Source organism: Tarenaya hassleriana, unplaced genomic scaffold (assembly GCF_000463585.1).
Source record: "Tarenaya hassleriana unplaced genomic scaffold, ASM46358v1 Cleome5, whole genome shotgun sequence".
In the NCBI taxonomy this organism is placed as follows: domain Eukaryota; kingdom Viridiplantae; phylum Streptophyta; class Magnoliopsida; order Brassicales; family Cleomaceae; genus Tarenaya; species Tarenaya hassleriana.
In genome coordinates this window covers 1,267,032-1,282,866 of record NW_010967707.1, presented here as the reverse complement: position 1 = coordinate 1,282,866, position 15,835 = coordinate 1,267,032, and the positions used below count along the sequence as shown (strand labels likewise).

Sequence of the window (15,835 nt, the reverse complement as noted above, 5' to 3'; positions counted from 1 at the left end):
TCCCCCGCCACATTCTTCTCCCTCAAATTGGCTTCGAGATTCGCCAAGATTTGGGTTCCGTTTTGTAAGAAGTACAACGTCCAAGTCAGAGCTCCTTTTCGATATTTCTTGAACCCGCCAGTTGCTCCGGAAGGTTCTGACTCGGTTCGATTCATGGAAGACTGGGATACCATGAAGGTATACGTGCTTTACCATACTCTAAAACGATTAGAGGCTACATCTATGAAATGGTTTTCTTCTCACGATACATACACACACACATATATATATATATATACCCCTAAAACGACATTATATATTCAACCCATTTTTGTAGAACATTCGTTTTTTTTTTGAAAAAAAAAAAGAAAATATTCTCATTTTGTTAATTTCTGTCCGCACAATATATATGTGTGTGTATATGTAACAAAATGGAGTTATACATTATTATCTTAGTATATATATATATATATATATATATATATGATATGATTGATATGTTATATTGTTTTTGAAGGTCGAGTACGAGAAGCTAAGCAGGAAACTGGAAATGGTGGCCGAGAATCCACATGGGTTGGATGATGCAGATGAGGATCTTGCCGCTTTCTCCAACGTATACCCTCGGGACCATCCGACTATAGTCAAGGTATAGATACGTATACATATTCATGCTTGATGTAGATGATTATAATCTCTAATGATGATGACAACCGATAACTTTAAAATATAATATTTAAAGAAAAGTAATTATAATGGGTGTGAAGGTGATATGGGAGAATAACAGTGAAAGTGAAGTTCCGCATCTGGTCTACATCTCAAGAGAGAAACGTCCAAAGCACTCCCATCACTACAAAGCTGGAGCCATGAATGTCTTGGTCCGTATCTACATACATCTATATATATATATATATATATATATGCTTATTTTCCATTTATAGTTAATTTTGATTCGGTAGTATTCGGTCGGTCCAAGCTGTGTCGTCTTTTATCTTTAATTGCGTAACGGACGTTAGTAGAGAAGTTTCACATGTGAACGCAATCGCAAAGACAGAGACTTTACGTACCAAAACACGAGGCCTCAATTCCACGACGTGAAAACGACACATGCATAATTGTAGTGTTAAATCATGTATTAAATTTAAGCTTCTCTGGATCAAATTTCGATTTTGAATTAAAATTTAAATAAAATATCTAAATTTTATTTAGAAAATTTGATTATTTTTTAGTTCGAATTTAGATATTAGATATTGTATTTAAAAAAATCTAGATATTATAAGCTTTTATAGAAAGATCTTTATATGAATAGTGATATATCATTAGAGAGTATCTATTCTTTTAAACCATCATTTCAATTTCATATTCAGAATTCGAATAACAATTCAAGTTTTGTTTATATATAATAATAATAATAATAATTATAATTGTTGGGAATGAAATGGATGCGCAGGCAAGAGTGTCGGGGGTGATGACGAATGCGCCATACATGTTGAACGTGGACTGTGACATGTACGTGAACAATCCCGACGTTATAAGGCAAGCGATGTGTTTGTTCCTCGGCTCCGCCTCTCGAAACCAATTCGCCTTTGTTCAGTCTCCTCAATTGTTCTACGACAGTTTCGGAGACGACCTCGTCCTTTTCCTCACTGTACGCACGCCTTCTTCATTTTTTAAAACCCTTTTTTCCATTAATTAATTTCCACGCCATTTTCTAATTTCACTAATTATAATACTCCATTAATTATTTATTCTTCTTGTTATACATATATATATATATATATATTGAGAAATAGTATATAGGCCGCGGAATGGCCGGAATCGGGACACCGTTGTACGCCGGATCAGGAGGTATTCTCCGGCGAAATGTTATTTATGGTTTATCTCCACATGATTTACAAGATGATGGGAGTCTTTCTTCAGGTATAAATACAACGATTGTTTTATTTATTTATTTGATTTTGGGATTTTTTACTAAATAATGTAGGGAGGAGGAGGGTAACCTAAATAATTCTGTCTTTTTTTTTTGTTTTAAGGGAAATTATTAGAGGAGGGTAACCTAAAAAGAGAATATGGGAATTGCGAGGAGATGGTGACGTCAGCAGCTGACGCGTTGCAAGGAAAGTCAAATCCCAAAAATGGCCTTACGAGTTCGCTCGAAGCCGCGCATCGAGTGGCAGATTGTGACTACGAGCACTGCACCAACTGGGGCAAAACAGTAATTTTCCCTTCCGACGTCTTTATCTGAAAAAATTAAGCAAAACATCGCATTTTCGAGAATAACTGTCTAATAATGATATCTTCGTTACTGGCTCTAACAAAGTACAAACTAACAAGTATTTATTATAGTTTGGATGGATATATGACTCGACGGCGGAAGATATAAACACGAGCGTCAACATACATGCAAAAGGATGGAAAAGTTACTACAACTCGCCGGAGCCGCCGGCGTTTCTGGGATGTATGCCGCCGGGAGGTCCGGCGGCGATGGGCCAGCAGCGGCGGTGGGCCACCGGACTTCTGGAAGTTCTTTTCAACAAGGAAAGTCCGGTGATCGGAATGTTGTGGCGGGAATTAGGGTTCCGATCTGGTTGTAGCTACTTGTACATTTGCACTTGGGGTCTCAAGTCGATCCCTGAGTTATGTTACTGTCTCTTGCCTGCCTATTGCATCCTCCACGACTCTGCCTTCTTGCCCAAGGTATCGTTTTTTTTTGTTTCCAATCATGTCTAATAAAAGTTTCAGGGACCATGCTTAAGCATATAAATCTATATTCTATAATAAACAGCAAGAAAGGAAAACACAAGTTATTGAATGATGTTATGTTTGCAGGGACCATGCTTAAGCATAGTGATGGCTCTCGTGGTCATGCACTGCCTTTACAGTCTATGGGAATTCATCAATCTAGGTTTATCCATTCAAAGGTGGTTTGCCTCTTTGCTATTTGCTCGAGTTAAGACCACCTGTGCTTGGTTATTCGGCATTTCCGACATCATACTCAAAGTTCTTGGTATATCAAACACCGTGTTCATACTTACAAAGAAGAATGCACCCTCAACCTCTCGACAAGATGTCGATCATGATGATGATGTCTCTGGTTCGGATTCTGAAAAGTTTATCTTCGATGATTCGGTCTATTTTTTGCCAGGGACAACTATTTTATTAGTGAATCTAGTTGCCCTGATCGGATTCTCGTTCAGGGCAGGTCAGGGCGGAGGTGGCTATGGTGTCGGGGAGATTTTCGGGTGTGTGTCCGTAGTTATATCGTTTTGGCTCTTCTTCAAGGGTTTATTTGGGAGAGGGAAATATGGGATTCCTATCTCTACCATTTCTAAAGCTTCCCTTTTGGCTATCGCCTTTGTTGTTTTCTCTGTTAGGAAGAGCTCTATCTCCTTAATGTAATATTCTATCATACCAACTACGCTATGTAAGGCCCATTCTCTAAGTTAAGATGTATTTTTTTTCCTAATTATCTCCGTTACGGTATTCCTAATTATGTAATTAAATATTTTGTTGGGTTTGGCTTGTAAAGAGAGGTTCTTTTACCTCCATTGACGACCTCTATCTCTGCAGGAGGCCATTGCTGTGTATCCAGAGCTCTTGTTGCCACATTATTCTTCAATGTAGTTCCCATCTTCTGACTTCATCGAAGCAATAAAATGATCTGTCGGTTATAGGAACAAGCTGAAGATGGAACAGCAACGGTGCATAAGTCAGAGAGATAAACTAGAAAAGGGCATAAACAGTTTTTTTTCTCCCGTCAAACATAGACCGAAATGCAGGGTATTTGGGGATTATGAAGGTAGAATACGATTCGTGAAAACCACTGAAGAGCCAGAGAAAAACAAAAAAAACAAGAGAGCTCTAAATGTTAAGAGAGACAAGTAAAATATTACTGCTCTGTTTTGGTGTTTGGAGGTACCCGAAGCTTAGCCTCGAGCATGAGTGAGAGATCGTGCATTTGTTTCCTCTTCGTATCACCCTCTGGCTTTAGCTTCCATCAATGGAGCCTCAAGAGATAGTTTTTTCAGTATTTGATCTTTATCGGTTCCGTCATCTGTCATGAAACAAGAGAAAAACAAACGAGGAATGTCACACTAAAAATGACATCACCAATCTCAGTTCTGGTTCAGATAGTAAGATACTATACAGTACACAGATGCCAAACAGGAAAGGGTACAAGGTTAAATGCACCATCATATTCATCCATCCTTCTCTTCTGTAAAACATCTCCATCATATGCCAGAATGGCAGAATCACATCAGACATGAAGTTCAGAAACCAATCTCCACGTGTTCTAATGATGATTTCTATGTACTCCCACCCAGTGTTATGGATTCATCTATGTTGCTTAGCTCTAAAGTTTCTTGTTAACATTACCTGAGCTTGCGAAATCACATTCCATTCTTTGTCTTCATCAGTAGGTATCTTATCAGAAGCACTGGTTTGCCATAGATTGTCACCGTCTCCAATCCAATCATTATCCATGGAATATGTTCCATTTTGTTTTTTCTCTACTATCTGTTCCTCATTCCGATCATGGATAGCTGAGTTGTTTTTCGGAGCCTCGTGATTGACATTACCGAATAATCACCAGTACTGGACACAGAAGCAGAATAAACCTTTTCCAGAACCAAAGACAGTGTCCATATTAGCAGACAACTCAACTGAAGAGTTGGGAAAGAGATCGCCAGGTCCTGTTCCATTGAACAAACTAAACTAACACCCTCCTCAGGTTGCCTCTCTACCTTGGAAAGATTTTCAATGGACTCTTACTCTGCATCGATTTTCCATCCCTAGTTCCACCGTTTTCCTCTTTCACGCCCCATTGTTTTTCAAAATTTAGAAACTTTGACACGGCAATTCCTTCTATGGGCACATTCCTTCCTCTTCCTGATCCATTCGTCTCTTTCGATGGCTCCTCTATCTCCTGCATGTGATAATATATTGAACAAAATTGTTCTTCTTCGGCATACCAAAATTCCTCGATTTCACTGTAAAATTGCACTTCCTTTCTCCGTAAGCATCAAATAGGCTTACCGGCTTTGGCAAAGATAGCTACGATGAAACTCATTTTCTCGGCTGTGGAAGAATTCGACAAAATCCCACAGCAGAATAACATAAACAAACAAAAATTCAGAAAACGATTGATGCAAATTGTGTCGAAATTATCGATCCAATCGAGGTTACGAGAGATAAACAACCATTTGTTACCCGAAGTGGAGGTGAACTCGATGGAATCAGGAGGGTTATCGCTCGTCCTTTGTTGCTGGCTCGCAGAAGACGCAGATCAGAAGCTTTCCCTTTGCAGTTCCGGCAACGGAGGTAAGCCGCAGGAGCGTCGATCTCCGCAATTTCTTCGGCGGTGGAAGGGAGGCTCGGCAAGTCCTCGCCGGAGAAATCGCCGTCGGGATCGAAGGATGGGAGCAAACATTTTATAATCATATTACCTAAAAAAATTATTCATAATATTTATTTCATCGATTACGATAAAGTACTCGAAAATCTTTACTATTTAGCATTTTTAGAACAAATATCAGTGTAGACTGGATATATAATATATAATATAATATAATTGATTGATATTGTTTGAATCATAAATCTTACTATATGAGTTAAATATCAAGTTATTAGACTATTGTTAGAAAATATAAAACTTTTTTTTATTAAACATAAGAATATAAGCTGTGTGAAATGTTTTTTTAAATGTAGAAAACGGCTCATTTGTAGAATCAGTTTCTTTTATAATTTTAGCAATTAGATTATATTTATTTTGAAAATCATTGCATTAACTGGTTATTGCTCATTTAACCACCAAAGTTGGTAGCAATTTGACTTTTTTTAGTATGAATGGTAGCAATTTGACTTGAAGCCTATTTTTAATTATATAGAGTAACACGAATCTATTGTTTTCCACACTGCCGTCGAAGTAAAGAGGGAACAATCTCATCCCTCAGGACGCGGTCCACCGATCTTCCGCATCGATTCAGCAAATTCCGAGCAAAACCCAGTTCGGAATTACTCCTTATCCGCCGTAAAGTCGAGTTTTTGGCGGGAACCCAGATCGGAGGATCTCGGAAAATGGCGAACCACGCGGCGGCGCTGAAGGTGGGACTGGCCTTGCTGGGGCTGGGCATGGCGGGTTACATACTTGGTCCGCCGCTCTACTGGCACCTGACGGAGGCTTTGGCCGCCGTCAGCCGCCGATCTTCCGTCGTCTCCGTCTCCTCTTGCCCTCCCTGCGTCTGCGACTGCTCTTCCCAGCCTCTCACGATCCCTCAAGGTAAACGAGTTAGGATCTGGGGCCATGATTAGATCTTGCTAGATCCGTTTGGAAAGCTGCTGATTCCGCTGGGAAATATAAGAATTCGTTTACTTTGTGGCCTGTGTGAAAGATGATGATTGTTTGGTTTTAGGAGCAGTTTCTCAAGGAAGTTCTTCCATCTCCGTAGGTTACTTAGTTGCTAGATCTCGTGGGTTGTTCTTGAGTTTTAGTCGAAACAGTGGTCATTCTGCTACTCAGTAGGTGTAGATCTAATGCTTATTACCGCAGCAGCATTCTAACTTCGAATATGGAGGTTTATTTGTGGCATCTGATTCCATATTTAATAACTTGTGATTTCCTTAGTAGGATCATGGAGGTTGAAGCCAAGGTTCTAAATATGCCACATTTGTGTTTCTGGGTGCTCATTTCTATACACCTGTTTTGGGAAACCCCTTACCAAAGATGGAAGCCTGACGGGGCTTGCTGGGGCTGGGCATGGCGGTTTACATACTTGGTCCGCCGCTCTACTGGCACCTGACGGAGGCTTTGGCCGCCGTCAGCCGCCGATCTTCCGTCGTCTCCGTCTCCTCTTGCCCTCCCTGCGTCTGCGACTGCTCTTCCCAGCCTCTCACGATCCCTCAAGGTAAACGAGTTAGGATCTGGGGCCATGATTAGATCTTGCTAGATCCGTTTGGAAAGCTGCTGATTCCGCTGGGAAATATAAGAATTCGTTTACTTTGTGGCCTGTGTGAAAGATGATGATTGTTTGGTTTTAGGAGCAGTTTCTCAAGGAAGTTCTTCCATCTCCGTAGGTTACTTAGTTGCTAGATCTCGTGGGTTGTTCTTGAGTTTTAGTCGAAACAGTGGTCATTCTGCTACTCAGTAGGTGTAGATCTAATGCTTATTACCGCAGCAGCATTCTAACTTCGAATATGGAGGTTTATTTGTGGCATCTGATTCCATATTTAATAACTTGTGATTTCCTTAGTAGGATCATGGAGGTTGAAGCCAAGGTTCTAAATATGCCACATTTGTGTTTCTGGGTGCTCATTTCTATACACCTGTTTTGGGAAACCCCTTACCAAAGATGGAAGCCTGACCTGTTTTACCTGTCTCTCTACCTTCTTGCAGGACTGAGCAATGCTTCCTTTGCCGGTGAGTTATTCTCTCATGAATTAATTCTGATGGACAATTACTTGCACTGTATTGCTGTTAAGAGTCTACATAATTGCATTCCCCTCCAGCTATTGCTCTTATTAGCCGATACTTTCTCCCATTTGTGGAATATGCTGATAATACCTTGTTCGATAATGCATCAGTCAACTCATGAAGAGTGTATCCTTCCCTTCAATAAGATCTCCTTTTGATCATATCTATCTCACTTTTTGGGATAATCTATAGTCCTCGTATAAAATTCGGATCTTAGACTCCAAATTTGCAATTTTGAAAGCAGACTGTGCGAAGCGGGACCCTGAGGTGAACGAGGACACAGAGAAGAACGCTGCCGAGCTGCTAACTGAGGAACTGAAGCTTCGCGAGGCAGAATCAATGGAAAAGCAGCGGCGAGCGGACATGGCTTTGCTGGAGGCCAAGAAGATAATGTCGTCATACCAAAAGGAAGCTGATAAGTGCAACTCCGGGATGGAAACCTGCGAAGAAGCACGAGAAAAAGCAGGACAAGCCCTCGTGGAGCAGAAGAAGTTAACGGCGATTTGGGAGATGAGAGCTCTTAAAAGAGGATGGAAAGAAGACACTAAATCAAACGTCAAGACTAAGAGCAGTAGTGTCCAAGTTGCTTAGGATGCTCTCTCAAAAGTTCTGAACACAAACAAGAAGATGATTCAAGGGTGTGAGGCCTTAGTTTCAGATAAAAAGGTGTAATTGTGAATTTATGATTTACTGTAATGCCTTCTTTAGTTGTCTCATACGGTATAGAATGGACTGTTGTAACAATACAACAAATGTTTGCTAAAAACATATAATTTCTAAACCAAATCAATCTAAGATTGAGCCATTACCAGATTGCAGTTTGAATTCACCGAACACCAAACCTGCAAAATCAGACAAAAGATGAGAAGGTTCTCCTGAATTGTAACTTTCACAATTATATGGAACCAAAAAGAAACTACAAACTTAATCAGCAGAGAATTCTTGAATCAGCTCCTTTTCTTTTCATGGTTTCTTCAATTTTTCATGGAGGCAGATTTATAGAAAGATCATCCAAGTTGGGAGTGCCAGTGCCATGAAGGATGAGACCGTTCTCGTTGGCCAAATGGAGCAAACAAATGAAACAAAGATGAGGCGAGATGTCTCGGGTGCTCCTGGCTGCTTTACATTCACTCGGGAAGCTCCCCAATAGTTGCTTGAAAGACCTAGTTTTCTGCTGTTGTTCCTGATCCTCATACTTCACAAGCAAATTTCTCGGCAGAAAATGGGAAATAAAAGAGGAAATTGAATCTAACAAATGAGATTCTTGACTGCAGCCAAAAGCTTACACGAATATGCAGTCCGGGAGATTCTTGGATACAATCCCAAAGAGTATCCTTGAGTACTTGCACATCAACTTGTTTTGAAGTTTTATCATATTGGACCTCAATTTTGTTGACCTAAAGGACGGACAAACGTCAATTACAACAATGGTCTATAAGAAAGTATTTTGATTGAAACAAGATATTCTGTATGATGTCATATCCCATAACCAGTGGTTTATGTCAAATACTACCTGGCGTGGCCGAGAGACTAATGAGTTGGCATCCTCCAAATCACTTTGATCATTTCCATAACCAAACGGATCATCAAACGAGGCATCAAATGCATTTTCATTGTCCAAGGATTCTACAGGTTCGTAATCATCATACTGCTGTCTCGTTTCACCTGGAATGTACACTCTAACCAATGGGTTAGACATCAGTTATTCCTTGAGAACCAAAAAACAGTTCCAGAAAATATTGACAAAGCACAAACAAGTCTTAATATATCAATCAAGATCACAAGGATGCTGATATATTCGTTATAAACTCAAGAGGACACCACTGATGATTTCAAATTTCAATATAAGTATGTTACCTGAGAATTTTCTTCTCCTCCTCCCAAGGCACTGTGACCATTCAAAAGATTTACTTTAAAGAATAGATAAAAGAAAAACAAAAGATAACAAAGACTGGAACAGTGAACGAATCATTGTGTCGGAAGTTTACCATCACATTTGGAAGTAGAAATAGTTTAACGAGATTCTCGGGTTGATAATGGCAATCTTCGGGAAGCTTGGTCTGGCAAGGTGCTCTATTTTCGGGCAGAAGCAATGACTTTGGGTCTATTGGAGGCACAAAAATATCAGACCTTTCTTCATCCAAAGCTTTTGTAAAATCTAGTTCAGGTTCTGCTTGCTTTTTCCTCCTCGGTTTCTTTGCTGGCTCTGGAGATCCATTTTCTGAAGCAGCGTGATCCTCTGGACCTGTGAAAAAGAACCCAGAGAATAGAAAACCCTAAGAGAAGCTGAACAAACAATAATAGAAAAATGCCTCTACCGTCACTTGGAATTGCCATAAGAGATTCTACCTTTAGTTTTTCGAAATTTCCAATGATCAGGACCTGCCCATGAATTTTGTTTCGACGATAATCCCAAAGACAAAAACAGATATTCATCAACATTCTCAAATCTTTCTCCTAAATCTGGCTCTTGGAATGATGACGGTTTGACTTCCTGCAAAGCCAAAACCGCAGCATCAGTTTTTCAGTAACAAAAATGAGAACCAGAAAATATCATAGCAACCGCAATAGAAAGTTAGAAACAAGTAAACATCGGAAACAATGGTGAAAATAACCTCATGATAATTTGAATGTGTTGGCTCTGCATCATTGAAATCAAGATTTTCCTCAGCGATGCTTGGTTGATCCTCATGATCAAAAGAATAGAATTCAAAGTTCTCATATGCCTCATCATCGGCTGCATAACTCGTTTTATTTTGTGAAACATCAACCGGTTCACTCAATTTCTGACCACAAGAAAATGCCTCATCATCAAATTGATTGATTATAGTCCAAAGGGATGGTGAAATCTCATCCTTCATTCGCATGTTTAGCACCATTTGTTGCACATATTCTACACATTAAACAACAAATGTATCAGACAGAAAGACTAATGCGACAGAACCCGCACAGCCATATATATCAGCGAATGGTGGTGTATGAACTATAAAGCCAAACCTCTGGCAAAAGACAAGTCAATCGGTTCTGATTTATCAGGCTGATTTGCAGATGAAACAAGCTTTCCAGGGATTTCTTGTGAATCAAAAAGCACTTGGCACCCACCATAGACTCCCAAATTGTTCAGCAACAAACCCTTTGCTCTACCTTCATCAAACTGTGCTGATGTCTGGTGATAAAGTGGATCCACAGCAAATGCCACTGTAAAAACAAATATTATTTCGTAGATTTTGTTTTTCAGACAACAGACAAAGAGAGCTAAGATGAGCAATTACCATCAAACCTTTTTACGTTAAGAGCCTCAAAAGAAGGTTCTAGCGTTGATAAAGGCGATATCTGCAAGTTAAAAACTTGTCAGCCAATAGTTTCATCTACTATTTCCAGCTGAGATTTCTGTGTGACTACCTTTTTCTCTGTTTGTTTCTTTGGGTTACTTTCATTATCTACGGAACTTCCATCAGCGCCCACTATGGTATCTGGGTTCAGAGTATATTTTCAGAAGAGAAAACATAAAACAAAAGGTGTTAAAAACACAATACTTTTTACATCGGCTTAAAGCTGAAGAAGGCCAGAAGTGCGAGCATAGCCAAAAATATATATTCTTCAAACCCTATACCTTTGAAGTTTGATTCTAAGTGATATACATTTCCATATAGATGTCAAGAATTTGGAAATCACAAGTTTATTTAGAAACAAGATAGCTTCTGGTGTGTAAGAAACCAAACCTTCACTATCATCCTGGCCAGCTCTATTAATTCCGCCGAGGACCTTATATGCCTCAGAATGAACTGAGTCTACCCTCAATGAGTAAATCTTAACTCCAGCTTCAAGAGTGCAACTTGCCTGTCTTGTAAGAGATCAAATCTTTCTTTGCCATGAACCTTTCTTTTTCTCATTTTTGTAACTTGAAGTAAATTATTCATGGAAAGCCAAACACCAAAGAAAGAGCGAAAGGAGAAGCTTACCTTTTGAAAGTTTGTTTCGGAATTGTTCTCTTCAACCTTAATAACCTCACAGAGATGGTCGATCAGATTCAGCTCCCACGTATTTTTTTGATTGATTTTCTGGGTGACACAAAATCGATAGAAGAGAAATAAAAAACCCTAGAGATATAAATTGTAAGCAACACATTCCATAACACACAATAAAAAGAAAAAATCTTCTCAGAAACTCCGAAACTCAAAATAATATGCAAACTCAATCCTGAACTTTTCCTCAGAGCAAATCTAACCGAAGGTAAGCCCATAAGAGCATAAACCTTTAAGACACCAACTGACCACTTGTGTGGTTATGGAAAAGACGAACAATGCAAGTACCGACGTTTTCGCTGGCCAATTTGATACAGTTCTGGAGCAACTCGAGGATGTGGTGTTCGTCCAAGCATGGATCGGGATCCTTCACCGGCGGCGGCGGCGGCGGAGCGCAAGCGAAAGCGACGGACTTACGGCGGCTAGCAGCGGCTCTGGAGGCGCGTGCCTGTTCCCTCTCGAACTTATCGTCATTAGACCCCAAGAAGAAGGGACTTCTCGGAGGCTGGATTCGACTTGCCGTCGAACCCAAGCTTTGCTTAGGGTTTGGAGTGAGGGGTTCGGCCATGAATCCAGCCAAACAAGGGATTTCAAATGCAGTAAACAAACAAGAAATGGAGATCGGAGAAGACGAAGATTCGAACTGTTGGGTTCCAAACGGAGAAATCTGGAATTTGGGGACTAGGGCTTTCAATTTTCCCTCCACTTTCTGTGATTTGAATTCATGCGAGGAAGGCGGATTTTAAATAGTACCAAGCCCCGTGTAGTCATTGTGGATGACGTGGCAGTGTCGCACAATCCACGTCATCCCTAAGATCCCCCAGCCACTGCTCAGTGCTAACTATGGGCCAATTGTGGAGATACGTGAACCCCAATATCTCGGCCCATTATTCGACCGTTTGGATATGATCGATGGCATAACCTCGGCCGTCGAACAATATACATGACATGTAAGATTATAAAATATTTTTTGTGCATATATATTCTTTGTTGAAAAAATTGAATTCGTGCATGTTGAAGTTAACATATATATATATATATATATATATATTTTAAATTCCTCTATGCTCTTATATTTTCTTGAAGATTTGGGTAATTGTCAAAGAACTTCTCTCCAAGGAAGTGGAAATCAAATCATGCAATCTTCAATCATAGACCTTGATACCCAAGTCAGGAGACTCGTTTATCCAAATTAAATTCTCCAGTTTTTTGTTTTCCCTTTCAATGATATTTTTATATTATGCAATTATGTGCGTGTTGTTGTCTGTATATATAGCTCGGAATTCACCCGACAGGATATGTATGTGTGTGTATGTGGTCAAGTTCCATAAACAGAGACCGACAGAGAGAAAATGAGTTTTCTTGCAGGGAGGCTAGCGGGAAAAGAAGCTGCCTACTTTTTCCAGGAATCCAAACACGCCGTTAACCGTCTCGCCGAGAAATCTCCGGCCGCCGTCAAGAAACTTCCACCTTCTCCGGCGGAGCCGTCGGGTGTCCAGACGGACGTGCTTCCGGAGGTTCTGCGCCATTCTCTCCCTCCTAAAATCTTCGGCCCTCCTCCCGATCCTTCGTCTCTCTCCAAATCCTCCAAATGGGCTCTCCAGTCCGACCCAAACGCCGCCGTTTCGGTCTCCTCCGACGCCTTGAACCCTCTCAGAAATTATCTGTCCCTGCCTCAGGTCACATTTGGCCCCAAAAGGTCCAAACTTGATCGGATTTAGGGTTTTTTAGTCCATTTTGCGCTATTGGGTATCTCGAATTTTGGGTTTTGTATCGGTTTTGTTGATTCTCCGGGTCGATTCTTGCAGATGGGAGTTGCCTGATTCGGAGAATTCGGTTGTAGCGTCAACAGCTAATGAAATGAGGAAAGACAGATACACTACTCATGCAAATCCTGAGAAACTGAAAGCTGCAGCAGAAGGGCTTAAATACGGTGTGCTTTCTTCTCTCTTTTACACCCTTCTATTCTGAAATTAATTATCGCAGTTTCCATGGATGGTGAGCTTTGGTTCTTGGAATATAGAACCACTCTCCGGAGGAATCAGTCGAGATATTGCCTCTCTTGCAAAACTAGGGACTTGTTATATAGGGTCCTCTCTTTATCCCTCTGTCCATCTTTGTTCAGCTCATGGAGCAGATCATTATGCATAAATATCTGTCTGAGTTTGCTGATAATTTTCAGGTTACAGCTACTGTTGATAATAAATACTGGGTGAATCCTGTTTTCTTAGTTCATATTAGTTTCCCGTATTATATGGAAAACAGAACACCCTGTGGCTGCTGCAATCCATGAAGTCTGAGGATAGTGAGTACTTTCCGATTACTGATTTCTGGCTCAGATGACAAACAATCTTGTACTTCATGTTGGTGGTTCCTGTGAATATGTTCATCATCGATTCTCCCCGAGAGAAACAGGATGAGATAGATTGCCGTTGCCTTAGGTTTTGTTCTGTATCAGAGTAGCTCATTCAGAGAAGCAAACAAGACACCAAACTTAGGTTTTCTGGTTCCTGATGTCCAAAAGATAGTGTTTGACATGTTCTCTAATCTTGCCCCCCTCCCTATGATTTTTCGCAGTTGGGAAAGCATTTGCAGTTGCAACTATTACCGTCTTTGGAGGAGCCTCGTTAGTGTTTGGAATGGCAGCCTCGAAACTAGGCATGCAAAACGTAAGTAAGACAGTTAAAATTTTTGTTACATAAAAAGTTAGGAAATTTTGTATATCTGCAAGGCTCGAAATGACCTTTCCGAGTATAATCATCCACTTGCTTACTCATGTTACCGCCTTTTCTTTTTCTTGCAGAGCGATGACATAAGAACGAAAAGCAAAGATTTGGTTCAACCAAAGCTCGAGAATATAAGAGAGCAACTGATGCCCCTTAGAACTTGGGTAATGTCGAAAACCGAAAGATGAATCTTACTACAGAACTTCATCATTCAAAACTAACATGGAAAATTATGTACAACTCAGGCAGAAAACATGTCAAAGAAGTGGCGCGTGGATAACAGCGGGTACATAAAGGAGAAACCGATCGTGAAGGAGCTTTCCAAAACTCTTGGAACCAAATCTTGACGACAGTATGTGTCAGAGAAATGCATCCTTTGGATGTACGGAATTGAAGAAGAAAGATAAACTGGACCGACATATGTAATATACATGGTTGAATAAGGTATATGATGTATGTGATCATCAGATTGATCTTCAAGTTTCAATGTTAATGTGAATAACGTGAGTTATGCATATGTATTGCCCTTTTTAATACACTACCAGAACCCCAAGTGGCATTGTCTCCCTCTATTTTCTACGTTCATATGTTAACATAATACAAGTTGGCTAATCAGTATTTCTTTTCTATGTTCCGTACCAACTGCTGAGGTAAGGGCTTGAAGTGTTCCAAACGAACAAGAAAGGAAACTCGCCATTGAGAGTCAAACAAAAACCCCCAAAAAAAAAAGCAAGACAAGAAGATTGGATCTTTCTGCGTTGATAAAAGTGTGTTTAAGTTGTGTTGTTTTCCTCTGTCCTAAAGAGACAATGTCGTTTCCTGCTATAATAATAAACTGTTTTTGCTTTCTATCAAGAAAGAGGAAACCCACGCCTGCAACTCGAAAGCCATCCCGAAGATCAGAACCAAGAAACGTACCTCGAGAAAGGAGGCCTCGTGAAAGGCGACCTCGTGAAAGGCGACGCAGATGAAAGAGCAGTCAGGACAAAGAACAACGGTCCGAGGAAGTTACGAAGTAAGATTCCCGCATTCCATTCAAGTTTTCATCAGTGAAATAATGTGTTTGAGCAACTTTTGTAAGATATGTGTCGTTGTTTGATTTTTCTGGGTTCCAATCTTTGAAATTCTTGTGTTTGGTAAGTTGAATTCAGTTCGGTATGTATCAATGGTATGAATCTATTGTTTTCTTTCCAAAGTCCAGAACTCTTCGCCTGTGACAGATGATGATCTGTCATGTCTAAACCGAATCAACAAGTTAAGAATAGATTACCATATCTAGTTTCTGATGGCGAGTTTTCAGACCAGAACGAAATTCTTCTATACCATAATCTGCATCTTCCACGAGAGATTCTTACAACTCGTAATCAAGACCAGCTCCATATTTCCAGGCCTCGAGGGTTCTCTTCCACTCAAACTTTGTCTTCGAAGGGAATTCTTCCAACACCGGCCTGTAAGAAACACAATAGACAGAAGACATTGCTGCAAAAACAAGACTGAACCAGAGAGAATGGTTTATTCTGTTTAAGTAATGGAAGCTGACTATTATTACCTTATTAAGGGATCAATATATGCAGAGAGGAATGTGTATAAGCCCAGCATGAAGAAATGAACTAACCAGTCAAGCAGAACAGGAATGC

General features: G+C 40.2%; 5 protein-coding genes and 1 long non-coding RNA gene across 13 annotated transcripts in view; 3 read left to right on the top strand and 3 right to left on the bottom strand.

The window, feature by feature from the left end:
• LOC104826144 (cellulose synthase-like protein B3) overlaps positions 1-3,520 on the top strand; it is a 4,475-nt gene extending 955 nt beyond the window's left edge. The window contains exons 3-10 of one of the 2 annotated variants that reach the window (XM_019204178.1): positions 3-177; positions 497-625; positions 744-854; positions 1,427-1,624; positions 1,770-1,896; positions 2,010-2,191; positions 2,323-2,673; positions 2,806-3,520. In XM_019204178.1, coding sequence (XP_019059723.1) covers positions 3-177; positions 497-625; positions 744-854; positions 1,427-1,624; positions 1,770-1,896; positions 2,010-2,191; positions 2,323-2,673; positions 2,806-3,375 — 1,843 coding nt within the window. In that variant the 3' untranslated portion in view covers positions 3,376-3,520. Of the gene's footprint in view, positions 178-496; positions 626-743; positions 855-1,426; positions 1,625-1,769; positions 1,897-2,009; positions 2,192-2,322; positions 2,674-2,718; positions 2,755-2,805 lie in introns of those variants that run through there. The other variant, XM_010558694.2, reaches the window with a different exon arrangement.
• On the bottom strand, positions 2,615-5,471 carry LOC104826145. Of its 5 annotated transcripts, none has more exons than XR_773693.1 (5): positions 5,178-5,471; positions 5,014-5,055; positions 4,354-4,903; positions 3,520-4,030; positions 2,615-2,702 (listed from the first exon to the last, which is right to left on the bottom strand). It is a non-coding gene; the product is annotated as an uncharacterized LOC104826145 (long non-coding RNA). The 5 variants fall into 5 exon arrangements; XR_773692.1 differs by having other exon boundaries at positions 5,188-5,471; XR_773694.1 differs by having other exon boundaries at positions 3,520-3,657; positions 3,870-4,030; positions 5,014-5,467.
• A 394-nt stretch (positions 5,472-5,865) lies between these two features.
• Positions 5,866-8,233, top strand: LOC104826142. 2 transcript variants are annotated; one of them, XM_010558689.2, is made up of 3 exons: positions 5,866-6,256; positions 7,370-7,393; positions 7,692-8,233. In XM_010558689.2, the coding sequence occupies exons 1-3, from the start codon at positions 6,055-6,057 to the stop codon at positions 8,036-8,038; spliced, it is 573 nt and encodes a 190-aa protein (XP_010556991.1). In that variant the 5' UTR covers positions 5,866-6,054; the 3' UTR covers positions 8,039-8,233. The 2 variants fall into 2 exon arrangements, with proteins under 2 accessions (XP_010556991.1, XP_010556992.1); XM_010558690.1 differs by lacking the exon at positions 5,866-6,256 and adding an exon at positions 6,718-6,881.
• Positions 8,197-12,166, bottom strand: LOC104826143 (condensin complex subunit 2-like). Of its 2 annotated transcripts, none has more exons than XM_010558691.1 (14): positions 11,750-12,166; positions 11,410-11,508; positions 11,170-11,287; positions 10,850-10,920; positions 10,720-10,780; positions 10,445-10,645; positions 10,063-10,340; positions 9,797-9,941; positions 9,436-9,692; positions 9,305-9,335; positions 8,961-9,112; positions 8,734-8,844; positions 8,372-8,642; positions 8,197-8,289 (listed from the first exon to the last, which is right to left on the bottom strand). In XM_010558691.1, the coding sequence occupies exons 1-13, from the start codon at positions 12,038-12,040 to the stop codon at positions 8,430-8,432; spliced, it is 2,028 nt and encodes a 675-aa protein (XP_010556993.1). In that variant the 5' UTR covers positions 12,041-12,166; the 3' UTR covers positions 8,197-8,289; positions 8,372-8,429. The 2 variants fall into 2 exon arrangements, with proteins under 2 accessions (XP_010556993.1, XP_010556994.1); XM_010558692.1 differs by having other exon boundaries at positions 11,765-12,166.
• A 454-nt stretch (positions 12,167-12,620) lies between these two features.
• Positions 12,621-14,819, top strand: LOC104826141. Its single transcript, XM_010558688.2, has 5 exons — positions 12,621-13,171; positions 13,281-13,405; positions 14,050-14,141; positions 14,276-14,362; positions 14,444-14,819. Exons 1-5 carry the CDS (start codon positions 12,825-12,827, stop codon positions 14,543-14,545), a joined length of 753 nt encoding a protein of 250 aa, XP_010556990.1. The 5' UTR covers positions 12,621-12,824; the 3' UTR covers positions 14,546-14,819.
• A 537-nt stretch (positions 14,820-15,356) lies between these two features.
• LOC104826140 overlaps positions 15,357-15,835 on the bottom strand; it is a 5,411-nt gene continuing 4,932 nt past the window's right edge. Inside the window, exons 17-18 of the mRNA XM_010558687.2 lie at positions 15,748-15,835; positions 15,357-15,646 (exon numbers count right to left, since the gene is read on the bottom strand). The exon at positions 15,748-15,835 is cut by the window's right edge and continues 2 nt beyond it. Of these exons, the coding sequence (XP_010556989.1) occupies positions 15,550-15,646; positions 15,748-15,835 (185 nt within the window). The 3' untranslated portion in view covers positions 15,357-15,549. The remainder of the gene's footprint in view (positions 15,647-15,747) is intronic.